The sequence below is a fragment of the Solea senegalensis genome, linkage group LG19 (genome assembly GCF_019176455.1).
Source record: "Solea senegalensis isolate Sse05_10M linkage group LG19, IFAPA_SoseM_1, whole genome shotgun sequence".
NCBI classification, from domain to species: Eukaryota; Metazoa; Chordata; class Actinopteri; order Pleuronectiformes; family Soleidae; genus Solea; species Solea senegalensis.
The window spans coordinates 11,475,778-11,502,911 of record NC_058038.1 but is presented as its reverse complement, the minus strand read 5'-3'; the positions used below and the strand labels follow the sequence as shown (position 1 = coordinate 11,502,911).

General features: G+C 45.4%; 1 protein-coding gene and 1 long non-coding RNA gene across 4 annotated transcripts; one reads left to right on the top strand and one right to left on the bottom strand.

Moving 5' to 3' along the window:
- Nucleotides 1–274: 274 nt before the first annotated feature.
- Nucleotides 275–26,580, bottom strand: glis2b (GLIS family zinc finger 2b). Of its 3 annotated transcripts, none has more exons than XM_044050597.1 (7): nt 25,600–26,580; nt 7,577–7,779; nt 7,353–7,483; nt 5,836–5,991; nt 5,609–5,742; nt 5,404–5,522; nt 275–5,302 (listed from the first exon to the last, which is right to left on the bottom strand). In XM_044050597.1, exons 2-7 carry the CDS (start codon nt 7,752–7,754, stop codon nt 4,560–4,562), a joined length of 1,461 nt encoding a protein of 486 aa, XP_043906532.1. In that variant the 5' UTR covers nt 7,755–7,779; nt 25,600–26,580; the 3' UTR covers nt 275–4,559. The 3 variants fall into 3 exon arrangements, with proteins under 3 accessions (XP_043906532.1, XP_043906531.1, XP_043906533.1); XM_044050596.1 differs by lacking the exon at nt 25,600–26,580 and adding an exon at nt 21,189–21,215; XM_044050598.1 differs by lacking the exon at nt 25,600–26,580 and adding an exon at nt 20,827–21,103.
- Nucleotides 7,663–8,528, top strand: LOC122785038. Its single transcript, XR_006362242.1, has 2 exons — nt 7,663–7,952; nt 8,081–8,528. It is a non-coding gene; the product is annotated as an uncharacterized LOC122785038 (long non-coding RNA).
- Nucleotides 26,581–27,134: the final 554 nt, after the last annotated feature.

Sequence of the window (27,134 nt, the reverse complement as noted above, 5' to 3'; positions counted from 1 at the left end):
CAAGAACGTCATCGGTTCAGATCCCGGTTTGCCCGAGGGCCTCTCTGTGTGGTTTGCATGTTCTCCCTGTGTGAGCGTGGGTTCTCTCAGGCTTCCATGTCCAAAAACATGCAGAATGGTGATTATTCAAATGTAATCTAAATTGACCAGAGGTGTGAATGTGAGAGTGAGGTGTTCATTTCTATATGTTGGCCCTATGATGGACTGTCGCCTGCCTTTCACCCTATGTCAGCTGGGATTGTGTAGGATAAAGTGACATAAATCAAAACACAAGTTGTATCAAATGCAACTTTATTAAACATTTCTCTTTTCATTGACATTATTATCAATATCGTAATAAAATTCCTCTAAAACAGGAGCACACTGCTATGTTGTACCAATTGGAGACTTTTACAACTCTGAAATTCGGCATGTTCAGCCACAGAACACGATGCCAGGAAAAATATATTTTCATATTATCGTTGTTTTAATCGCATAGAGTATAACTTCTATATATATTTTTTTCACCTATAACAAAAAAAGGCACTTGGAAAAATTCAAATACTGACATAATATCTCACACATGTGCAAAAAACATAAGTTTGAACAGGCCTTGCTTGGCCATAGTTTTATCATTAACCCTTTGTTGTGCAGCACTGTGGCACTTCAGTCAGTGGCACCCTTTTAATGACATTTACGGCTAAGTACCGCTTTAAGAAAAAAATCTGAACTTTTCTTTTTTACATTTCAGCCATTTTTCTGAATTCTGTTTGTTCTCAAATTGACTGAAGAACAACGCTCTGCTATGAGGAAGGATGTGACAGCATCCCTCATATCTACACACATGGTGAGGGGTGCAAAAGTGCAGTCGAGACTGAGCTCAAAGGGTTAATGGGTCATACAGCTTATTTAATATTGAAACCATGTGGATCCTGGAAGGATCCGTGTCATTATCATTCAGCTTTCTCCCGCTGTGCTGAGTCCCTGTTCGATCAATAGACGAGAAACAGACAAACAGAGAGGAGGAGGAGAGCTGCCGCATCTGTGGCTTTCGCTGTTGCCACGGAAACCATGTCTAGCCTACTTAGCACCTGTTTCTGATGACATCACATGCCAGGATTGTCCACTCACAATGAGAGATTCAGTTCAAACATGCAGCCTGCACAGAGACTGGTGTGTGTGTGTGTGTGTGTGTATTTGTTACAGCTTATCTGGCATAAACACTGACTTTGTCAGGACCAGTATACACTCATATTGAGCTATTAGCTGAATTTAGGGCTAGTTAAGGATAATGCTGAAAGTCAATGAGAGTCCTTAAAAAGATTGTTGGACAAACTGTGTGTGTGTGAGGGGGGGAGGGAGAGAGATGGGGTTTAGGGGTAAGTGCTTGAGGCAATGATGACTAAGAATTTCTGAGGCTGAAGCACAAGTATGCAGTTTATCTCTGCTGTGAATAGTGGTAGACCTGTGGGCAGCCCATGAGATTTCATTTGTTTTTGTTTTTGTTTACTGTGAATGCAGCTTGTTAGGGAGACTGGAATGCATCTCTGGTTAAAAAAAAAAAAGGTGGGGGGACTGAGGGGCTGAGTCTTTTGGGTTTATTCTATAAAAAAAACTAAAAAAAAAAACCCAGAGGGCAGACAGAGTTCAGTGGCCTACTTTTCAGCAGGCTGGTGCTGTCTGCCTGTGAGTGGCTGCCACATTGGGCACAGCGAGTACAGAGCCGAGAGGACTGTTTGCTGGGTAGGTGGCCAGATGGAGAGCGGCTGCACAGCACGACTATCTGCTTGTTTTCCCTCTGCTGGCTCGCAGACTCTTCCCTCCTTCATGCCTCCCTGTCCATTAATTTATTCATTCTTTTAGTCAGTCTTTTCTGTCTTTGCTCCCTCTCTCAGCGCTGCCCACCATTTTACAGTCGAATTTCATTTCTCAATGCTTTCACTGAATCTCACTGTCAGAACAAGTCAAAACAATGCTCTTACGCCATCATGATTGTCATGGTGGGGCGTGATGTCACAGCAGTGGTTTTCAACCTTTGTTGTCCTGTTTACCCTGAACATAAATTAGTATCATCTGAACGTACAGGCGTTTCTCCTTCCCACATTGTTCTGCTTTAGGAACACAGCATCTGTCGTCGTATTCCGTCCTTCAGAACAAAGGGGACTGGGAGATAAAGTCATATCTGTGGTACTTTGTTATGGCTGTACTTTTAACTAAATGCTAACAACCTTAAAACGGTGACAATGTGGCACGCTGATGTTTAGCAGGTAATGCTGTATCTTGGGTAAAGTGCACTAGCATGACAACAGAGATGTTATTAGTTTTGTACTCGAGTCGTAATCCAAACATCTGACATGGAGATGGCACTAGCTGAGACATTAAGGAATCATATTTGATGTAATAGAAAGAATCCCCAGCACAAGATTTCACAAAAATCCATCCAATAGCTTATAACGTATCTAAATGTCACCACACATATTGAGCATCAGATAATTTTTAAGAGCTGCCAGGTTGAGAACCACTGCCTTGGAAAAGCATCTAAACCTCCCCCTCTCTTCATCTCATCATCTCGTAAAAAGACTCGGCCTCAGCGGCAGAAAGCTGACTGCAGAGCAGCCATCGCAGTACACAATAAGCAACTTCAACATCAGAAAAATGTCTCGTCAGAACAACAGCAAAAAAAATAATAATAATCACAAAAATATAAACAACATTAAGTAAGGTCTAATGATGCTCTAAGACTGGACAATGGAAGAGTAAGACCGCCGACGTACGCACTTTGTGGAGAGGAGAGATGGAGGAGTGGGAGGATGTGGGTGTGTCAAGTCTTTTTAGAGGAATGCTCCTTGTGTTGGGACGATCTTCTCCAGCTCCTCTACCTCTCCTCTCAAGAGGGACAAGAGTCAACATCATACATGCATTCGCACTGAGCAACACAACTCTGGGAAGGAGCCCGCAAAACAAAACGGACCCATGCCGAAAAATGGAATAAGCGCAAACTAGTCGTGAAAGAAACACGTACTGTTACTTAGCTGTAACATGTTTAAATACATGTAAGGGTTATAGATTGTGGTAACTGCATGTTGCCTGCTTATAAATGAACCATGAGAGAAGTTTTCTCAAAAGTCAAATTTTTTTTATTTTATTTTATTTTATTGCCCCTTCGGACAGAGTAAAATGAGGCAGTTCGCAATAGTGTGGCTTCCTATTCAGTCCAGCTGTTTGTGGCATTGAGTGCATCGCACCCCCCTCTGTGGCACAACAACGACATCCCACTTGACTCTCCTGGTATTTTTGGCACAGCGTGACATTTGCTGCACTTGGGACATAACTGAAACCGACCAGGCTGAGTTGGGCTTTCGATTGGACGACCAACTGCTTTTCACAGCTGGTTTTGGGTCGGGTCACTTCTTAAAAACACAAGACACTAGTGTTTATCACCACAGTGGCCCTTTCATACACATACTGGCCGTGTTGATTCAATTACGGGAAAGCAGCTGGACAATCCAGGAGCAAAACAGGTTCTGAGGACAGCAGGGAGGATGCCGTGTACAGTGTCCAACCAGAGAGGGGCGCCAGACACACCAGTGCTTGAATTTCACTAGGGTAAAAAGGAGGGATTGATGATTGGTCATTGCAAGGTGATATAACACCATTTGTCTGTCTCTGTGCCGTAAAAGTCCCTAGTCTGCACATCTGGCACATATTCTGGTGGACTAGGCTGATGCATGTTGCTCACCCTCCCCAACACTGGGGACAGATTGTCAAAAGTGCTCTCTCCCAGTTAAAGCTACACTGGGGGGAGCTGAGAGGTTAGCAGCAGTTTTGAGGTTTCTTTTCTATAACCAGCTGACACTGTTAAGTGCTATGTTCGACTGAACTGACGCAGAGTGGAGATGGTGGCCTCCTCCTCCTCCTCCTGCACTAATCCAAAAAGTTCACTTGCTTTGGTATGGCAAGCTTGTCGTAATCATATTAATCACAGCCGCCTGTGAAAAATAGGTCATTATTTATATATATATATAAAAAAAAAATCAACTATGGAGAATCTTCCAATTACTCGATAGTTTGCCCAACTGTGAGTGCGTCAGTCAGTTTCGCGATGTATCGATCTCACTGCTCAGCTGGAGGCACGCTGTCAATGAAGTACAGTCGTATAAATACTTAAAAATGAATCAGGGCTTTTGCAAGAACACAGAGCACTAAGACACGAAGCACTACGCTCACGGTCCCTGTTCAAAGAACCAGCAAACAGGAATGAATAGAGTATAAAATAAGCAACAAGGAGCCAAACCGTACATGTTCCTGAACAGAGTTCTTGGGCCCCTTTGGTTTCCCCAACATGAAAAGAGGCTTGCGTTGTGTTCATAACTCTCGTGAGGTGTAGTGTTATCTATTGTTTTCTTGATTGAAGGTTCAGTGGGACATTTTTATCCTTTTCCACACTTGCTCTAAAATGCATTGCCTGGATTTGATTGTGCGAGTTAGTCCCTATCACCTTTGACCACTCATACCCCCCATAATGGCATTCACCCTCCCATCCCAACCCCCTGAGCTCTTCTGGAATGTGTGTGTGTGTATCAGTTGACCACAGCTGGCTTGAGCACCACAGTGCCTGGAGGGATGACCACCCAGGAAAGGGGATCATGAGAGCCTCCTGTGGAGAGGTTCAGGACCCTTCCAGTCGCCTCGTGTTCGGCCTCCTCCCCCTGGCCCTTCTTGACCTGCTGACTCTGTGCCCTACGCTCAGACGCAGCTCCCAGCATGGGCATCATTGACAGACCCAGGGCCGTGGAGGGGAACGCAGAGGAGAGCAGGGGGGACTTGGCCAGTCCCAGCGCCGAGCCGTTGAAAGAGAGGATGGATGTTCCTCCCATGCTGCCTGGAGGTGAGTTGGGGCAGCCCATAGAGCTGAGGTCCAGGGGCCTTGGACTGAGTGGAGACAGGGGTACGGCGCCACTTAGGCCCTGAAGAGCATGGCCTCCTAGAAGAGCAGCCGCTGCCCCAGGGATGATAATGTGGGGTCCGCTCACATAGGACAGCTCTGAATCCTTTGCCCCTCCATTCCCAAGCCTTCCACTCTGACTCCCCTTCAGGAGGGACCCCACCCCACCCGGGGAGCCCTGCTCCTGAGCCACAAAGTGACCGTGGGCTTTGATGTGCTTCCGGAGGGAGCTGGGGTCTGTGTAGCGCTTCAGGCAGCCCACCATCTTGCAGTAGTAAGGCTTGTCCACGTAGTGTGTGCGCGTGTGTTTGAAGCGATCGCTTGAGTTTGAGTAGCGCTTGTTGCAACCCTCATATGGACAAATGTAGGGCTTTTCACCTGCAGGGGGGGGGAAAGGACGAAATAAAAATAAATCTCTTCATTTTAAAGCATATGCACTCTAAGTTGGTTCTGCTTTGTAACTCACTGCCACCACTGACCTGTGTGTGAGCGGTTGTGTATCTTCAGGTTCTCCAGACGTGAGAAGCTCTTGTTGCAGGTGGGACAGTGATGAGGCTTCTCGTTAGTGTGAGTGCGGATGTGGATGAGCATCTTGTACCTGCAATGTCACAAACAGGAGTTATGAAATCGTCGTCCTTCTCTGTGGTACATCGCATAATACTGAATACTGAAGGATTATTTCACCTTGCATTAAACCCCCGGCCTTTGCGAGCACAGCCCTCCCAGTGGCAGCAGTACCCAGAATCCTTTTCAGGCTTGACGTGGAAATCATTGACATGGTCTACCAGGTCTTGCAGCGAGTCAAAGAGCAGATGGCACTGTAGACAGAAGAAAGGTTTTCTTATGATAAAGCTGCGTTTATTCTTTGCTAGTTTGGCCTAAACAGGTTTCTATCACTGTTTGGGGCTTACCTTCCTCCAGCGGCAGGCCAATTGTTCGTCCGCTGACAGGTCTGGAGACGCTCTCTTGTCACTCGTCTGGCTGATGAACATGGAGGACGGCAGATGAAGTCCCGCTCCAGCTCTGATTGGCACAAAAAACTGAAAGGCCGGTGAGATGTGAGAATTCTGACAAACGAAAGAGACAAAAGGAGAAAATGTCATCAGTCTGCCACAGAATCCTTAAGACACGGATTCATACTTTCTGTGCTCGTGAGCCCGCTGAGGTCCTTTAGGAATAATGTGACATAAACATTGTCATTCACCCGTGTCCACGGCAGAATATGTGGTATCAGATATATCCTGATACCTCTTTTTATCAGCAGAGTACAGACCTGCCTACCTTTGTCTTTAAAAATCCATTCTACGTTCTCTCTCATAGTCACTCACTCCGTACTATTACACCTCCCCACATTCCCTGATCTCTGTATGAGAGCTGTCGATTCACTGAAACTCAGCTGCAGCTCAAAGAACTAATATGCTGACTCAAACACACATACAGTGTTACCATGCAGAAAACAGAAAATAAAGCATGGATCACATTTTGTATTTTATGAAATATATATCTATATCTATATATATATATATACTTACATTTATGTATATATATATACACATATATATGTATTTATATATATATATATATATATGTAGGGAACCACTCAGAGAAAAGGTGAAAAAGTCAGCAAATCAATCACAATACTCCTGCCTGTCTCATCGTCTCAGTCAGAGATGTGTGTGTGACAAATTTCATGAAATAAGGCAAATTCCCTGAGCTCTGCCTCCGCATGCTAAACTGTGTGAGCTGCTTTGTGAGACGCTATAGGGGAGAGAACATGTGAGCTGTACGGAGCTCTTCCTATACGAGTCGCACGTAGTTGTAAGAATGAGTGCGTAGGAGGGAGAAAATGCCCCGACTGCGTCAGTGGGGGCACAAACTTAAGTGCAGAGTGTGTGTGTGTAGCAGTGAGGTCGGGGGGCTATCGAGGACTAAATGGGACTCGGAGCGGCTGAATGGACCCAGCCTTTCTCAATTCAATTAGAAGGGAATTAAATTAGATGGCGTGAGGTCTGCATGGCTGTACCTTGTCTTTAATCTGATTATACATGTACATACACACACACAGCCTTACACATCATGCCAGTGGGGCCACTGAGTGCATGTCGCAAAGACAGAGGCACTTGTTGGGGACACAAGAGGTGTTTGATAAGAAGTAACACCCTCTGTCTCCCCCTCTCTCTCTCTCTCTCTCTCTCTCTCTCTCAGAGTGTGACACAAACCTACGTTGTTCCTTAACTCCTGACCTTAGCAGACTGTTTCACACTCCATGGGGGCTTGTCACCAACAAATAAACTGCCGTTTAGAATAGCCAATAGCGCCACGGCAGCTATGACACAGCCATCGCCTATGTGGTGGTAACCCAAGAGGAAGCTAGGAATTGTGTTTTTTAAAGCTGCTGTGTTGTGTGTTTGAGCTACGTCACACTCACCCCTGAGGCGACGTAGTTGCCGGTAGTCATTTCTGGAGAGCTGGGGGTGTGGCGGGAGGAGGGAGACATGCTCAGGTCCACCGCAGGCGGGGTGGGGGTGTCTGTCCGATGGTGGGGGACCACCTGCGCGCCTGCCATGACACACAAACACACCTGCTAAGATCTGATACAGAGACGCCACTCCTAATTCCTCCCATTTGTGTTTTGTATCAAGGTTGACCTACCTGTATGTGGAGAAGCTGGAGAGGCCGGCTCTATCACTGCAGTGCCGTCTTCTGCCATGTGGAGCTGGCGGGCTCGCTTGGGGTGCAGTGGGGAGAGGGGGGGCGAACACGCCCCTCTGTCCCGCCCATTGGTTCGCCGGGGGAGCTTAAGGTCCAGGGGCTCGTCCACGGACAGCATGACCACAACCCCGCTGACCTCCCACCTGCACAAACATCCAATCACAGAGGGTCAGAGCTGGGCCAGTGGGGGCCACTGTAGGATTGCTTGCTTTTCATATAAACACAGAGGAAGTGCTGCGTTCTGCAAACCACAGGAGATTCTCACACCTGAAATATTTCCCACAGGAAAAAGTCTCAAATTCCACAATTCCACTGGGTAAGAAATACTCTCAAACAATGAAACACCGAGTAAGCTAAAGAAAAATAAACACACAGAGTAACCCCCTCCTCTTTTTTTTTTTCATGCTGACCTTTACTCACACACACACTCTCTCTCTTCCCGAGGAATGTCTTCAATCCAATCCAGATGGTCACCCTCACTTCCAGCACAGCTTCACTCTACACCGTTAGCCAGTGACTGGGCCGAGCACCATGTCACGTCACCCGCTGCCCCAGCTCACCCCAAACCCCTACAGTGTGCACCTTCAGACACCATGGACTTTTAAGACCCACCAGACCAGCAACCCCTACCCCAGCCCGCAGGCCTTAAAGTCCAGCTGCACTCACTCAGTCCACCTCCTCCCTCTGAACACACTGACCTCTGGACCCAGCCTGAGGGTTGTGAGCACGATGGTTCATCTAGCTGTCATTTTGAGTTCTTCCACCACAGGACTGAACCATCGTCACCGTGTTGTTACATGCATGCACAACCAAAACCCCTAGATGAACCCTGTTTATCAGAGCAATCATGTAATTGCCCAAATCTCCTAAATAAAAACACTTTTTAAAGGCACATAAGGGTAAATAAATGTTATTATGGTCCTTTAGCGATGTCAGAAATTGAATAAATTGAGTCAGAAATCCCTAATGTTACTCAGTCTCTTGCTCTCAAAAAGGTTTTGACCAGAGGAAAAGTACTATGAGGGTCTGAAGTGGAAATACGGTGAAAAAAGAAGAGAGGAATCTGGGGATAGATGCCAATATGGTTAATTTTTGAAGCTTCAGCCAAAGTCTCTCTTTCTCATAAACATTGTCGGTGATTATTTAATGCATGTGTTATTCCTTCATCGATGCCTTGTTTTTTGCTCTCTCTCTCATCATAAGGTAATCCTTTGCTGCTGCTTGGAGTAGATGCACAATTAACCAAATAGGTTTGCACCAATATTTTCAATTTGCATTGCAGTACCCATTTTAAACACTAATGGCCACAGTTTAAAGTCTTTCACACGAGCCAGTTTTTCTTATTCCCAATGCAAGTGTAAAATAAATGTGTCTCATTATCCACATTTTACTGCTTCACACATACAGGTGGTGCTGGTACAACACGCCTGGTTTGGAGCCAAGCTCCCCATTCAACACAATGTGTTAGGGTTCACTGCTACTTCTCACCAGGCTAACACACACACACACACACACACACACACACACAAATCTCTGCAAACATTTTTCATCGAAACACACAGCTGCAGAGTGTCCTATATACTCCTGCCCATGTTCATGCAGAACAGCTCCCCAGTGTGCACGTAATAAGTGCACCATACACAGATGCACACGCAGTCCAAACCCTACGTACAGCAACGCGCATACACACACGCACGCAGTAATTAATCAAACAGTAATTTCAACAAATTCCCCTTCCTTCCTCTTCCTCGTACATGCCGACACTAGCCATGAATGGGGGGCTTTGAAAGTTGCCTGGCCAGGAGCCACATGGGAAACTCTTATGTCTGGGAGGCATGAAGCAGCAAGGTCACTAAGTTCACCAACCCCAGAAAAGAGATGACCACCATTCACACACACACGTTTATACATAGCCGGAGGGCAGTTAGGGTGAGGGTGGAGGAGGGGGGGGTGCACAGATTCAATACACAGATTAGACGATGGTGATGCACTCGTTTACCAATGAGACCAGAAGAGCTGAGAACACTATGTCCACAAGCAGCATCTTTGTAGCAGTGGCATCACTCTGCTGATTAATGCATATATATATATATATATATATATATATATATATATATATATTATATATACATCTGAGTATTTCAAAAACTTTTGCTCTACTAGGGTAAAAATACCTGACTGATGCCAAAAGTCAAAAATGGCCAGACACGCAGCAGTATCTTACAAAACTACTAAGATCACCTTGAAGCACATGGTGTACCTAATAAAGTGGCCAAGTGAGTGTATTTTTTTTTATTTAATAGTGATAAAACATAAACGTCATTGTGCCATTACTACCTTTCTTTCTATAAATGTATAACTCTATAACTGGGGTTATTTTAGTGCTACAGATGAACAATGTGTCGGAAAGTGGAAGAAAATTATTAAAAACGACTTGGGAGGAGATGACAGCAGCCATTATAACTTGCTTGATAGTAAGTAGCAGCTATAATATGACATACCGTGGTTCCCAGAATTACTGCTATACAATATCATAAAAAAATCAGTCCTTTACAGAAAACCATCAGGATCACGAGGCCTTAAAAACACGTTTCTTGCTACTGATTGCGCTCATTCTCCTTGTTTTTTAATTATGTAGAATAAAAGTATGTTTGTTTTTAATATTTGTTGTAATATAAGATCATATTGCACAGTGCTGCCTAATGTGAAACACTTTGGCACAAGTAACCTTTTGTTTTTATTTGGTTACAGATCGGTGACAAGCACATGACCCACAGGTTTCCCTTGATGGCCGCTGCGACACTGAAATGTCAGCGATGACCCACAGAAGCGAGATGAGTTGTTAGATAGTTTATCTCTTTCATGACAAGCAAGGATAAGGCTGTTATTGTTTTTTTTTACTCTCTAATATTGTTACAGTAATGTCTCCAGTGCCCTACATTTTTTTTAAATTTCGCTTCATTCAATTATACTCCTGCTAAAGGCTGATTAAAGGAGAGTAGATTACCAGTCAAACTCAGTGTTACTAATTGCTCTGATGACAGTTTTGACCGTAGAGATTTTGTTACGTGGACAAACTGTCACTAGCTGTGAACACCACGTTTATTCAGTGTATCGGAGCAGATGAATCACTATTAGGAATAAGATGTTGCAAAAAGAAGTCCATTTGGATGTAAACCTATGGGTCAATAATAAGCCGATTTCTCACTTGATTTGTAACGTCAGTAAACATTTTCCTGAGGAGGTGATGATTTCAATGACTGGTTTTAGCTCTTCTTCAAAAGAACATGATGACAGTGTTGTAATTTGGAGGAAAACAGATAATGGAAAGCAGCGTGACCTCAGAGGCTTCACATTGGGAGTTTGCTTTGCAACCAGGAGACTAAATCCTTTTTATATTGATATATAGTTTATGTTGTAATGATCAATAGCCTTGACCATGAATCCTAGAGCAGAAATGAGCTCAACCTTTCCACTGAAGAAACAATCCACAGTGTTAAAATCCATACTGTAAAACATATGACACTTCTGGATCAATGTAACACTGAACATCGATCAGGAAACTTGGATCATGTGATCCTACATCTCCTCCTGTGAGACAGTCACACAGACAGTGGAGGAGTCTCTCTTCACACATGTGGCTGCAAACCTCCCATAATAAGACAACCTTTCTGATTCTGTTGCTTCCTCATGAAAATGTGTCCACTCCACAATATAATCAACTATCTTGGTAGTTCCACATGGTTTTAATTGGTACGCTGCATCATTTTTCCATCTGCAAAAATGTCGACAATGAAGTTTTCATCAAAGCCACTCTTTTGGCTAAAAAAACAAAACAAAAAACTTGTTTAATGTTGAATATGAAGTTTTCCTTACTTTTTGTCTCAAGCGTTTATAAGACATCAGCAAATATTAGACGTGTGAGACTTGGAGGAAACATAATTAACTGCTCAACTGTTTTTATTTTTGATTAATGGAACAAGAACATTTTTAAAAAAAAATTTAAAATGTTTTAAGCACCGGGGTAGTTTGGACGACAGGCATATCAGGAGCATAATTTATGTCTTATAGATTAAACAGAGCAGTGTGGCTGTAGCCTGATGTGATCCCAGCACAGCTTCCCATAGGTTGATTTCCCCTCTGCTCACCCTCATGATTATTTTGTTATTTAGTTGAGAAATAGTCTAGAGACAGCCGAGGAAGTGACTCACAAGTGTGTGATTCTTGGACTGGAGCTATGGGATCCTGACTACATCCTCCAAACAGCCACGGTCACCAAGAGAGCGAGGGTTTGTGGGAAATGTGAGACAAAAGCAACTGAGAGAAAGCATAATACAGGGAAGGAGAGAGCACGGTGTTGTCTGCATGTGCACGTCGGCCAGATATGTGAGCTCAGTGGCGGCTGGCTGTGAAGTTTGGGGAAGGGGTGTTGGCCGGCCCCCATGAAGACTTCTTTGCTCAGCCATGGGGTCGACAGTCTCACTGAAAGGCAGCATTGTCCCTGTCCTGGGCCCTCTCCTCTCTCGCTCGCTCTGTAGCTAAGTAAACACACGCTATAGCAGCTGAACAGGAGAGAGAGAGAGAGAGAGAGGGGAGGGATGACCATGGGGGCCACAGCGAGGATATACAAGGGTGAGGAGGAAGTGGAGAAGGAAGGGGATTCCTGAAGGGAAGGACTGTGCGTATCCTCTTTGACACCCGTCACCAATACCCCTGCATATCCCTTCACAGCCAGTGTCCTAAAACTGCCGCCCCCCCTTTGATGAGGCGGCGTGTTGAGGGGTGAACATGGGTAGCGGCCTGAGGGAGAAGTGGGAGAGGTAGGAGGTGGTTGATGAGAGAGATGGAGAAGGTGGAGGTTGAGGTCAAAGGAGGGCGACACAGGGAACATCAGTGAACATCAGTGAACCCTAACTTCAGTCTGATCTGAGGAAATCTGCCCTGAGGTGGATCACGTTTCAGCTCAGTCTGTAGGGTCCACTGGCGCAGCCATGACGGACTATGAAAGGCATCGCAAAATGTCAGAAATGTGAGGTTTTTGGGGGAAAGGGGGTAATTATGTTAGAGCGCTTTGAAATCGTGTTTCGCAAAATTCTGTTTTTCAGTGAGGGTTTAAGAGTGCGAGTGTGCGCCTGTGTGTGTGTGTGTGGGTGTGTATACAATCCACCCTCTTCCCCCCATTTTGGCTGTAACTTAATCTCCCTCCTGCTGTGACCCTGGGAGGTAGTCTGTAGGAGGTAAACCATCTCTCCCAGGGGCTCTTTGCTCTCTTTGTACACATACACCAAATGGAGAGAGAGAGAGAAACAATGAGGTTGTAACAGCTTCTAATAACTGGTGGTATTGATCAATGTGGTTCTGAAGGGCTTTAATGTGTCACTTTGACACACCGCGCAATCGCGCTGTGATAAAATGTGCACGCGGGGTGGCGTCGGTTCATTGAGAGCATGTTGCGATACTTTTAGCTGCCAAACGCGGATTATTATACGCTTGCAGCAAAGCAGAGACGTGTCAGAAAACATCTTCAGTGACTAAGAACACTAACGCCAGGCTTATGGTATGTGCAAGAGACTGCAAACCAACATTAGCCTCGTGACAGTGACGGTGCATCTCCATTTAAGGGTTAGTAAGCCCTTGAGTCTCAATACAATCTCAGGGCATAAGAGGCATTTTTAGACATGGACAAATGTCACGGGATTAAGTAACCGATTAATCAATCAGCCCATTATTATTGGCCATGTTAGATCTCGAGTTCACCACTGCAGTGACAACATTTAATGAACTGACGGTAAACAACTCAGTGTAGTAAATGTGTTTCTCTTCACTTCGGTAACTCTGTGGTTCAGCAGCAGTGTGTGAAAAGCCCCACCGCTGCAGCACTGCTCATGTCTAGACCTGCTGGTTTTTCCATCCACCAGGTGGGAGAGACAGGGTCAAAGGTGACAGAGCGAGGTAAGGGTGGGGTGTGACCTCTGATCCCTGCCATTTGGGTTCTACATCAGCAACTGCAAAGGCCAAGGAGGACCAGATTAAGCACACAATACTCTGTGAATACTCACATTTAGGTGATCAGAGACATTTCCAGGCTTTAAAGTAAAGTCCTTCCACATAAGCAGTTTCACACGTTAGCACTGAACTCAAATAAAGATGATAAAAAGAGAGATTTATGTTGGTCCCTGAGATTTTAGGCTGATTTAAAAGTTTCAAGATAATAATAAAAAAGGTCTGGGTCACAAACATCTTCTTGTTGTGCTGTACCTCAGGTACGATCTGTTTTTCATGACGTGAGCGTAGGAATAACTCCGGTTTTGTGCTGCGTTGGGTAACACGAGCAGTCGCTGAGCTGTTTTTTTTCCAATTGTATGACAGTCAAGACAATATTAGCCCCAAACCACTGAAAACCATGATATTTTTGTTTAAGGTGATCACACCATCAGAATCTAATACCATCCCATGTCTGTTGGACACAAAAAATGCCCAAAGATGGTCTCTGCTGTGCTCCTTTAACGCTGCTGACGTTTCTTGTGGTCACAGCGACGATAGCAGCTTGAGGTAATAGGCCAAATACGCCCAGCGCGTATGTACCACCTCCGCTGACACACAAGCCACAGCCCTGCATGCCCCCTCCTCACCCCTCACCCCCTGATGGATTACTTAACACACAAACGACACACACAGCTGAGAGTTTTTTCTTTCCCCCTGCCTCTGTGCTCTTCAGCCAGCCGCCTCCTCAGACAGGAAACCTCAGTTTCCACTCCTCCTCCTCTGGGCCTCTTATTCCCCGTTTCTCTTTATCCTTCTGTTCTTTGCTTTTGTTTTATTTATTTTTTTTAAATCACATTTACTGTTCAGGTTTCTCCTTTAGTCTATGTGTTCCTCTTCCTCTCCTGTGTCATTGTTCTCTCACCTTGTGGTGCAGCCATCCCTGGTTGTGATAATAAACATACATTTTTTGCGGGGGATTAATTCACTCTATAAAGCCACAGGAAAGTTTCAGTAATTCATTTTTTTCTCGTACTGACAAACTGAACTTCCCTCTCGCTTCCTCTCGCTCCTGTTGCAAAGAGGCACATTGAATCATACACAGGATTATGTAATAGCAGTGTGCATGATGCCACTGGGGGAGGGCTACTGAGGATAAAGGCAGTTGTTAGAATGGTTTTCACAGCAGCTGCAATACGGTGTGACGCGTGAACTCGCATGCGTCAACACAAGGCGAAAGAAGGGGGAAAAACTTACTTGAGAAATGACAAGATGAAGATATAAAATGGGACACTAGGGGCGGAATCTCAGACAACACACGGAGCAGGGCAGAACTGAGCGAGCGAAGGCGAGACGTGAAGAAAAGTGGGAGGGACACAAGGAGCAAAGGAGGAGACGAGCGCAACAGGAAGCCTCTCAGTGAGCTACCGATGGCCTCCAGCCAGAGTCTTCAGACACTGAGGAATTCCATGCAGAGGGCAAGGAGGGAGGAGGAACAGTGCCAGGAGGGAGGGAAGGAGGGACACAACCAGGAGGGCGGGTCACACTTGTGGTTTGTTGTCAAAGAGGACCGCTACATGAGAAAGGAAGGGCCCTCGCTTGCAGCAGTAGAGCTGAAGGATTTGGGGAAACGATCTTTTTGCTATTTTCCCTCAAAGTCAAAGTCCAGTTTAACACAAACTGTGTATATTACTAGTCGATTGCAGCGCTCAGAACTTGATATGGATTGATTCCAACGTGCATGAGTTATACATTATTGTTTTTAATCGCTGAGCCATGTACAGTATATCATAACACAACAGTAATGTGACGTTTGCCATGATCACGTTGTGCTGAAAACTCAGGATAAACTTACACGACTATACCCATGTCATGATTATGTGTTTCAATTGAACACAGCAATAGAAACAAAGAGTAATAAGCCCTGGGGTCTCAAACGCAAATGACCTGGGGGCCACTGAGCATCTAATCTGGTCAGGATTGAGTCGGTCAAGTGAAAAAACAGTCAAACCTTTGTGGGGGCGGGCAATATGAGTTATTTGATTATATGATTTTCCATCATGATATAGCAATCACAATGTTTCTGATATTTCACAGAATTTGAAAAATAAAAGCATTTGTGTTGATGTGGGACGATATACAGTTTACAATGAAATGTATTTGTGATACAGAATTAAACTCGATCAAGAAAAAAAAAAGTTTGTAACCTCTGATCTAGCTGAATTTGACTCTTTATGGTTTTAGGTCTAAAGAAAGCTACTTCATGTCTGTGCAACACATTCACATACTTCCAATATTCAGATATTGTGATTATGATAGGATTCAGAATTGGTGTGAGCAATCATTTTTACATCTTTTCTCACACATTTAATTTTTGATCAGATAATAGCAATGTCTTTCAAATCTGACATTCTGACACTCGGTTTTTGACATTTGGTGCCTTTAATCTAAACTTGTGCAGATACGTAGCCTGAGGTCAAAGGTACAGCTCTTGTGAACTAGTCTGAGAGAACAAATGAACAGAAAGGCAGCAGGTATATAAAGAGAGAGAGTGAGAGAAGCTGCACATTAGCATAAGGCTAGCACTCGTGCTCCAAGCCACGGTCAATTTATCAGACTCCCTAGTAGCTGCTACATGACATGAACAATATGCAATTGAGGGCCCACATGTAGCAACATGTGTTTTGAGTCACTGGATAGTTTTTCTCCCACCTACTCCGATTCACAGTCAGGCAAACATGAGTTTTTAATCAACAAAATAGTAAAAAAAATCTATGGTGTAGTATCAGGGCATCAATCAGCAATAAACAGATAATCCTCCCCCGGAGGCGATGATACAGCGTGTTTTAGCAGTAAACCTTACCCAGTGCTAATGCTTATGGCACTTCACACAACAGCACTGTGGGCTTTGAAGAGTGGTGAGTAATGTCACAATAACGTGGGGCATTTCACAACATAGCAGTTTCATGGCGCACCGGGGGGAGAATGAACGCAGCGGGGGGAGAGGAGAGAGGAGAATGTGTTCGTCTTTGCACTCAGGAGACGTGATGGACATCACCACCCTGGATTACTTTGACCTCCCACTAACTCTGCAGGGCCTCTCTACCTCCTGCAGTCCACTGAATGCATTCCGTCCAAACCTCACTCCTCCACTCTCATCTTTTCCTCTGCCATACTTTCATATAAACAAGAGCTTGTATGAGTGGCCTCAGGTCTATTCCCTCTTGGCTTCCTCTTCACTTCCTCAGGCCATATCCCCATTGTCATTCATCACTCTCTCTCTCTCTCTTCTCCACTCCTTCATCGACCCATCTCACATCTTTCATTTTCTTTGCTGCCTCCCCCCTCCTCCTTTTTAAGTCCATTCCTGTGGCCTCTCCCGACAGGCAGTGATGCAATCCTCTGACTCCTGCGCGCAATCACAGGGTCTGGAGTTGGCTTGCCAGCCAAGCAGGGGCGTCACCACACCACACTTAGTAGGAAAGCAACAGGAGAGGAAAGAAGGGTGGGTGGGGGGAAGAAAGAAAAGAAGAACTGAAGCCAATGAGAGTTGAAGGGGGAAAAGTCTGAGGCTGTCAGAGAAAGAGGAAAAAGTGCTGCGATAAAAGTTAACAGCTCTGTTTTATAGTTTGTATTAAACTTGGAGTGAGCATGTTTTTGGTTTTGTGTTCCTGTGGTAAGGTGTTTTCTTTTTCTTCTTCCAGGTGCTGCAGGACGCTTTGACTGGATTTTGACTGACTGTTACAACATCCGCGGCCCACTGACCAGCTGTGTCTGTTTTGCTGGGGTTGCAGGAAAGGGTCTGCGATAGCGAGCAGTCCTTTCGACTCCCACACTACATGCTGTCCTTCCAGCTGACTCACACAAACAAACAGCAAGAATTCAAGTATGAAAAATGAATGATGCCATGTTTAGAGAGGTGTAACTTTAACATGACTAGAAGGTCACCCCTCCATCTGGAGATATAAGCACTGCAGTGGGTATGTACAGGTGTACACGTTTACACACAACCAACCCTGGTTTTACCAGCTTTGCACAGACAGACCTCCCCTAAAGGCACCAGAACTGAGCATGAGGTCAGGTTAGGAATGTAAAGCACCGGCACCTGCCTAAATCGTAAAAAAAAAACACACCGAGAAATTAAACTGGCCAACTGGTGATCACAAAATTCCAGTTCAGAGTTCTCAAGAGAAACGACGTCACTTCAGAATGAAAGAGAAACGTGCATCCAACAAAACTGTTCAAAATGTATCAGCTTACTGGTGCATCGTCATTACACAGCTTCTACTGTACCTCATTGTCTCTCTCTCTTCTCTGTCTAGTTTCTTCTTTCTTTTCCCTCTCTCACAGAAAGTTAAAGCACTCTAATGTGGGTGACATGCGTATGGAAATTGTGGAAAGATAAGCAGCAAACCCAGGCCATATTTCAGCACCAGTTGCTGTGCCAGTGTGGTCTGTTGTTCCAATAACAGCTTCAAGGATTTGGGTAAGAAATCAGGGGCGAACACATAAACACACTGTCTGTACAGCCCTAGTGTACAAACACATACGCATGGATAGACTAAGAACACACACACACACACTAGTGCACGGCACGCTGGCTGAGCATTGTGAAGTTCAGACAAGTTCAGAGCATTGTGGTACCACTCCAGCTGTAGGGGTGTGCCTGTCTCACAGTCATTTCCTGGATGGGGATGTTATGGCACCACACGCCTGAGAAACAAATCCTTTTCGCCTTTACACACTGACCCCAGCCACTTTCATTTGCTTGCAACTCAATAAGCCAACAACACATAGAGAACTCCCTGGGAACCAAGATGTCTTATTCAATAGTGGAGGTAATATGATTCCGACAACAGCTTTGTGCAAAACAGCCCCTGGCAGGCTGGTGGTGGGTGCTCTCTATCGCTGTGTGGCGTTGTTGAGGCTCATCAGACGCATCAGAATGCCTGGCTGGCCACTCCCTGTCCCTGGAGAAGGCTCGGTGACACCTATGCAGCAGCCTTGCTGCACTGGAGAGAGCCGAGCACGCAGAGCCAGATGTGCTCTGTACAGGGAGCATCTGTGTGAGTTTGAGAGAATGTCAGTCTCCTGTGTACGAGTGTGGCGAGAGGAGGAACATGGCAGGGGCTCAGCGTCCAAAACCAAAGCATACTGAGAGGAGAGGATAACAGGAAGAGGGAGAAATACAACACAGCAGAGAGCAATTAGCAGATGAAGTGACGTGATGTGTGCGTGCGTGTGTTGGAGAGCGCACAGAAGCAGGCGCATCGGCGAATAAATGTGTGCATGAGTCCCCCTTTATTGTCTGCTTTACCTCCATTTTAACCCATCTGCCACCCTCGGCAGTGATCTCACAAACACACGTATTTACAGACAAAGCTTGTGTTGTCTTTTTCTCATGGCCATGCCAACTTAAAGGCAGCACCACATTCTCCCTCCTTACATGGAGCACTGTGTCCCCTCCCACCATGGCTGGCAATAGGACAAGGTCAATTTGACAGCCTTTTCTCCAATCTTTTTTCCCATTATCTCCCTCCCCTCGCCTCCCTCTTTCTCTCTGTATTCCTGTGTGCTAGCTCAACTAAGTGACAGGCTGCACCCTGCAGCTTCCATCGTTTGTGGCTCCATCCAAGGGAGAAAAAAAAATGCAAAGAGAGAGGCAGATGCAAAGGGACAGATGGAGGATGAGTGCGATGGCAAATGAGTTGAGCATAATGCTGTGAAATGGGAGTTGTGCTTAGCTCTTGATTTAAATTTGTTGGCACATCCAAATTTGTGGGACATGTTGGAAACAGGCATCAGAAAGATCTGGAGCGGATTCCACCATTTTATTTGAAAAGGCTGTGGACAAAGACAAAATGTACATCAGCAGCTTTGGAATGAATGAGCCTCAGAGAGTAGCTCAATTAGTGCTTAAGGTCAGGGCAACATTCATGCTCCTCCTCCACTCTCGATACTCCTGAATCAATACTGACATTTACAATCGATGAAGATACAGGAACGCTCACGATGACTGACAGACAACAACAATTACTGAAACATCAGTAAACAACACAAATACCATTCCCATAATCTCATCTAATTTTTTTTTTTGGACCAATGGAAATGTGTTACATGGCTTTTATTGGCTTCTGCGCCAACTGACATTATTGGGAACGCAAAAATGTCTTCTTCATCGGCTTAGCCAGGCAAACCTTTCATCTTACGATCATTTTCCTTTATTTGCACCTTAACATTGTTCATGTGCCCTTCAGTTTGAACCAGGGACCGAAGTAAAAGATACAAGATAGTAACGACTCTTAATATAGTCACTGAATTCTTCTTCATCCAACTCAGAATTTTTGTCTAAAGAGTCAAAAACACCACATGGCAGACCAACCACTGGTCTGTTGGTGTTAATCACAAGTTCACGTAGGTTCAGACATCTCATGTACACCCACTAATTAGTGTGAAAGTGGCTTGAAAAGCAAGTGGACAGAGTACAACAGAGACAAAGGCTATGTTCAGATGACCACTAAATAATGGCAACTTTTTGCAACCAAATAAAAACATCTAAAGTTGGTCTTCATTTCACAAAAAAGCAACCCCAGACTTAAAAACGTTTCCAAATTACATAAGGCTACCTCATGAAAAAAAAAGCCATGGTACATATGAATTAAATTAGTGCTGGCAACATCTCCAAAACACCACAGAGAAGGTAAACACTTAAGAAGCCAAACTTCTTTCTTTCCTTCCCTCTTCCCTCTTCTCTATTACTGCACGTATAAGACCGCTCATATAATGTATGTTTCGCTAATTAAGCTGAGAGCTCATGGAAAGTGGGCAACGAAAATGCGAAGGAGGGACAAAAGGGGAGAGGGAGCAGAAGTTGAGTTTAAAGTCAGGAGGAGATGGAGTCCCAGGGAATTGGGTATAGAGGGAGGAGGGGGTTGAAGGGGGCAAAGTCTGTAAGCGAGCTGACAGGACTGGATGTGCCTAGACAGAGAGCCAAGCCCAGGCCCAGACATGAGTCTCAGAAAATGCCTCACCCTCACTCCCTCATCCCCTTCTCTCTCAAAAAAAAACAAAACCTCACCATCAGTTCCTCTCCCACCATCTCTGCCTTCCCAGAATGTTATTCCTTGCTCGTACTTACAGGCAGAACCCCTCTTGTCCGACTCCTCCCTTTCTTTTCTCTTCAAACAAGCAAACACACACGTACATACCTCAGTCACAGTGAACTGCCTTTGGTGCTGTTGAGGTTATACGAGAGAATCCAGGGTGGTGGCCCAGTAAGTAAATAATAATACAAACCAGCTGTGTCTCTACTTAAACTGCATTACTGTGAGCACATTACATACAAGCTCCCTGAACTGAGCTCCCGATAACTCAAAAACTACAGCCACATCCACTTTTACTATCACCCATAAGTTAAATATTAAGTCTGTCAATGGAACGTGAGCAAAACTGTGTTTCCTCTAACATCCCAACCCCTCAACTCAACCAACTCATACTCTGCCAGGTTCTTTACATCTCCTGTTATTCTTTCATGTCTTGGCTTTGATCCTATTTTGTTCCTTGACTTTACCTCATCATGCGCACTCTGCCCAAGCCGTGGTCTGTGTGTTGCATGAAGCCTTTTGTGAGCTGAAATTCTCTCACGATAGAGCAGGGAGTGCAGAAGTCGCATGAAAGAGAATTAGAAGAGGTAGGGTGGGGTAGCTGGAGTGAGGCATTGCGTTGTCTGTGTTTATTTTGGAAATGCAGGCCTGCAGACTTGCAACAGAGGAACTGACCCCTAAACTTCACTGTGGCAGATCCTCACAGAAAAGAGCAAAAGTGTCCGTTTGGGGTGTCCCACACAGGTGATTTTTAGGAAAGGGTAGACCATATATCCCTGAGGGGGGATCTTAAATCACCCTGAGGAACCAGGAATGGTCTGCTGCTGGAGGAAACAGTGAGGCCGTGAGGTGATTAGTGGTTACAGTTTAACTGGAGAAAAATGCACGGTCCGTGAGCCCAGCCAGCGAGGGAGCAAAGTGGTATGTGCTGGTCTCTTTTAGTTGTGCGAGTCAAGCTCTGTACCTTTTTAGTCCATTCTTAACGTGTGGGTCCACGAACCCGGCCGTCCCCGTGCTTGGACATGTCACACTCAGATGCTCAGAAAGTCACCGCCACTGGAGCACACGTGGAAATGATTTATGATGATGAAGAGCGTTTGTGGGGAAAAATGTATGGCGCCAGTTTGTAATATTACGCAAGCTGAGGCAGTTGTCTGCTCTCGTTTATTTATGACTTAGGTTCATACACTGTAGTACAGTACATCAGCTTTGTTTGTACAAATGCAGCAAATCACACTGACGTTCTCACCCCTGTAACTCACACGATTTCACTGGTATAATGTACAGCAAATACAGGCTGCAGAGTTATAGTAGTAACAGGTGGATTGAAAGCTTGAATCATAGAGGTCTGTTGGCACTGTGGCTAAAGAATTAAAAGGATAAAGGCAAATCATTTTATCACTCATCAGCAAAGAAATCGTATAATCGATGACTGTAAAGTTTTCGAGTGAGAACCAGTAGTGACGTATCCCCTCATGAGAATCTGAACTACCATTCTGAAGCCTTTGAGATTGGCGATGTTGAAGTACTGCCAGTAGAAATTCAAAGACATCACATGCAACCTTGGAAGATACCAGCTGTCAATCACGCTGGTGTCTACTCACTCTATTTTCCTTTGAATGGGAACATCATTTACAAAACGTTAGAAAATGTCCCTTCCTAGTGGCTATTCAGTACATTCTTTTTCTAAACAGTCTATGGTTATTAACAACAACTTTTCCATGTGGATGCGTCTGCGATTTTCATGCATCTCCTATGACATTTAAAGCCAGAAGAAGAAAAACTGCACTGAACATGTCAGAGAAATGACACACCACATCAGGGGTTGTCTTTCATCTGTTGGGGAACTTAATGCTTTTGAATAAGAAAGCCCTTCATCTGATTGGCATTCATGATCTAAAACTGTGACCAGGAGAAAGGACACATCTGCCACGGGACATGGTCGAGTGATGTCACAGTGACTGTGAGAATAATTCAAGTGTGCATCAGGTGCCATTTTTTTTTAACCTCATTCACTGACCACTGTAATCCTCCCTCCCCTGCTTCTGAGTTGCATTTCATCTTAACTTTAATCCCCAGCAGCTATGAAACCCTGCTGTGATATTAATTCAAACACACTCCCAAGTGTCGTTTTTACCACTTAAATTCCACCCACTTGTAGCAGCCCAAGTCCTCAAAGCCTCATTCTCTCCAGCCGTAAGCATATTTTGCACTGAATAGGCAAAACAAACTTGTCAGCTTAGTTTTCAGGTCATGGCGATAAGCATTCCGCAGAGTGCCCGACTCGATTGGATCATGCTTCACTTTATATCAGATGAGGTTCACTTTCATTGCTCTGGTTTAAGGCATTAAGTACAAGTGCAGTGTGGGTTCCCAAAATCCCTCCACCGCATGCCTCGTGGTTGCTCTGTGACGCAGGACTATGCCATTAGGGTCCACCTTTTCCACCATAAAGCAGCTGTGTTTGGGACCTCAGGGGTATGATGTCATACATTTGTGGTGTGGGGTAAAAATCTCAAAACGGGGGGAAGGGGGGGGGTGCCAACCACACCCATGATTTGAATTTCGGAGGCTGGCGAGGTATAAAACTTTTATAACCACTGCTTGCAAGAACCTGTAACTCCTAAAACTCAGGGCAAGTTGTTTGCTTCCAGCAGTTTGTACATTTGGCCAAGCATGCAGTCAGAAAGCCTGCCCACAAACACACACATATCCTGCAAGTGTGTAATGGCACCACAGGGATGCACGGCTGGACTACATCTGGCTTTAGATGGTGGAGCTTGGCTTTTTCTCTGCAGTGACTGCACTGAGTGTCCTGTAAGGGAGAGAGGCTGCGTGTAATTGGTGTTAGATGCTCGTGCTTTTGTCAGGTGGGTAGTCGTGGCTGAAGTGATCCTCAGCTGATTGGACCAACAATGGGGCAAGCAGGTTGTGGATGTGAGGGGCACCAGTGCTCACAGTTCACAGAGAGGGGCTGCGAATTAAATAGCAGGGGCCTGAAATGGGGAAGGAGGACAAGGAGACAAGCGAGTCAAAGTCCAGCACAGAGTCTCTGCTGCTTTTTACACTGCTCCTCTTCCCCACACACTTTGATAAAGGTCCAGTGGGCTGATGTCCAGGCCTCCTCTGAGGCCCCTGTGTTATCTCTGTCTTTTCTTTGTGCACTCATAACATTATATTATACAAACATTACCTTGGAAATTTACAGCCATTCCACACCCCTGAGTGTGCCTCCATCTACATTGTGGCCTTACATTTTTTAATGATTAGGCCTTATTCCACTCCAGCACAGGGCTTGTTAGGTCTGCCTTGGCAGGGTTCAGCTCTTTACCGTGGGCATCTCCTGGAACAATGGGCCCATGGGAGGCAGCCAATGGGGAGAAGGTCCTTCTCAAACCGAGTCCCAGTGTGCAAACAATTAGGCTTAGGGACAGTGGAATTGCTTAATTGGAGGAAAATAGCTCTTTATCTAAGCCTCTCTGGCTGTGCTCTTCCTTGCATACTGCACTAGATGCATGCTTGGCCTCAGCCAAGTTGGAAAAACACTCAGGACTGCTCGCTAGGGCCAAGTCATACTTTAATTCTGTGTTCTGTGAGAAGAGGTCCGCTGGAGTCCCTGGGATGTAAATTTTGTCACCTTCCCATGTCAGCACAAACTCTACATGGGCCGAATCTGTGCACGCGCAGACCTTACAAGCTTCTTGTAGCACTTTGACACTTTGCAGTCCACTGGGCGGCGCGGTCTTGTTTTGGTCCAAATTGACAGCGAAGAAGACGAGGTTACGTGAAAAAGTTTGCCAGTGCCCACGCATGCACAACTCAACTCTCGAAGAATACGATTAAACACAAACGTGGGCATTTTCCTGCAGATAAACGGCCACTACTGGAGTGGATTATGAGACTTGAGTACACATGTGTGGATCGCTACACTGACGCAAACTCTCGTTTGAGTATGAACTGAATGTGGACTTGTATGCACATGCCAGGACACTAAAAAGGGTATGACCCAGACCGTACCACTTTTTATGTGTTAGATAGCTATATATAATACCGACATCAAAACATTCCATTTCTAAAAATACCAGTATTACAGTCTTTTACCTCTTTTACATCAACTTAGCTGTACATAACATGTATGTAACATGTACTGATGCACTGGTCACATGCTCATGTCTCTTTTCACAGCATGGTGCCTGTGCTTAGTGAAGCATTTACATGATATGGATATGGATCACAGCAGACTGATACTGATACTGCTCATTCCTTAATACAAAGAAAAGGTTTTAAAGTACAATTACTTGGTGAGAATAAACTCACTATGTGACCCACAACTTTTACAGTATGTCCATTCTCTTTTCTGGAAAACAGATAGAAGTGTTCTTAATTAGCGTTTGCCTCACGTGGAGGTCATCTTTTATTTACCAACACATCATTTGTTTAGGTGACTGTCTGCGGTCTGTAGACGTTGAACTCTTTATCAGATGTTGTGACAGAGAACATGAGAGATCTTGCACAACAGCTGGCTGAGCTGTGACTTTCTAAATGGGACAGGATTTGTGGTGCAGCTGTAAAACTGTCACTCGGTGCTGAATACGCAGGAGAAGGAGACGCACCTTTACATTAACGCCAGACTCGAAGGAAAGGCTGCTGAATTGGGCACTGACACTGTGTGTGCGTAAAAGGCACAAACGCCGGTGAAGGCACGTCCGCCACAGCCGGCCTTCAGTGTGCGTACTTGAGGCTGCCGGGTTTCTGTGAACCGCTGGACTGGAGAGTCTCTGAAAATAGTTCACTCTCCGGTATCAAATGTGTCATCTCATATTTGTATTTATTTATCACTCGGACAAAATGTGACATGCAAGTGGTTTGCTGTCTTACCTTTCAAGGAAAATGCCGCGGACAAAGCTGAGATATCTCCGACTTGGTAGCTCCCTCTTCCCGGCGCAAACTTCGCACGCAAAGTCCTGGCGCTCAAGCGGCTGTCAAGTGACTCCTCGTCAATCAATCGCTTCTTCGTCGTTCAAAAAGAATGACTATAGATCTGACGCGTCTTGGAAAAAAATATTACTAAGTGTCCGGAGAGGCGGTCCGTTCCCAGACCATTGTCAGGAGGATTTTTGAGCATGGAAAAATCACGCATCAACTCAAAACAGCAGCTTATGGTGTGACAACTGGCTGTGTAAAATAAAGACTAATCTACGGAGTGACAGCCTTGCCTGTTGCCGTGGGGCGAAATATGTTGCGTGTCATTCCACTGGAAACCCGTCAAAGAAGTGTAAACACCCAGATCCGCAGCCTGGACTCTTCCCACTGAGGAAAAACGAAGAGCTCTGGTTTGGTTCTGCTGCATCAAAGACGCACGGGCGACTTCTTCCTAAATTCTGAGCGCATCGCTCAATGGCAACGCTGGTCAAGTGTGTTTATGTGTGTGTCTGTATGTAGAGGGGGTTCCTATAGATGCTCGAGGTTCTCCCGTGGGGGTGGGAGGGCAGGACCACAGGGATGGCACACGGAGAGGGTAGATATGGGGCGGGTTGGCGGCGGGGTGTGGGGGTAGAGGGGGGGGGTCGTCTGCGTCTTCTTCGGTGCTTGTCTAGAAGCCGAAGTGGAGCTGGCTTGTTTTTCTCTTTCGCTTTGTCGTCTCGCAGTTATCGCCGTGTCTCTTCAGCTCGTTTCCCTCTCTGTGTGCTCCAGGAGACGCTGAGCGTTGATGGTAATCTCCCCCACGACCGTCTGAGGCGCACAGACAGCCCGTCCGGAGCCCAGCCAGCCCGTCAGGACCAGCCCAGAGTCTGCCAGCTCAGCGCATGCTTACTGCTCCGCCCATCCACCATGGGCAGTCCCCGGCTCCTCTCCAAACTCTTCCCTTCTTCTCCCTCCTTTTCTCTCTGTCCTCATGGCCATGCGTCTCTCCGCCTCAGCTCCACTCCATCAACAGGCCTTCTGGAGGGTTGAGATCCATTCCATTTACAGCTAGTTGTATATTTTCTCCTGCAGGGTTGCTCTCTCTGTTCTCATGCTGGCCACATACGAGCCTCTGCCTCAACAGGTTGTCATTAAAAAAAACAACATTTAAAAGGGTTACATAATTAAAGGTACAGTGTGTACATCTTGGCAACATTTTTGGTTGCAGCTAAATGTCCCTCCCTCACCCCTTTCCCTTTTAAGTGTGTAAGTTAGCATCAAAGCCTTAAAAAATGTTCAATGAAAATGAAAATATGGTGGTCCAATAAAATGGCCGCCTGAGCCAGATATTTACACCACATAAATGCCCTTCCATCTCATCTCATTTCTGGAGGCACAACTGATGGAATGATTATGGTTGAACTCCCGCAGCAGAGGCAGTAGCAGCAGCGAGATAGTTCTCTCCTGTGGCAAAATATGGTGGTAGCTTAGCTGCAGGATTTCGCTTT

Bases quoted from the DNA above. Each gene is read 5' to 3' on its own strand.
- glis2b (XM_044050596.1), bottom strand. The intron at 7,484-7,576 runs GTAGGTCAACCT...GTGTCATGGCAG, and splicing joins TCCAGCTTCTCCACATACAG to GCGCGCAGGTGGTCCCCCAC. The intron at 5,523-5,608 runs GTGAAATAATCC...GTGACATTGCAG, and splicing joins GGCCGGGGGTTTAATGCAAG to GTACAAGATGCTCATCCACA.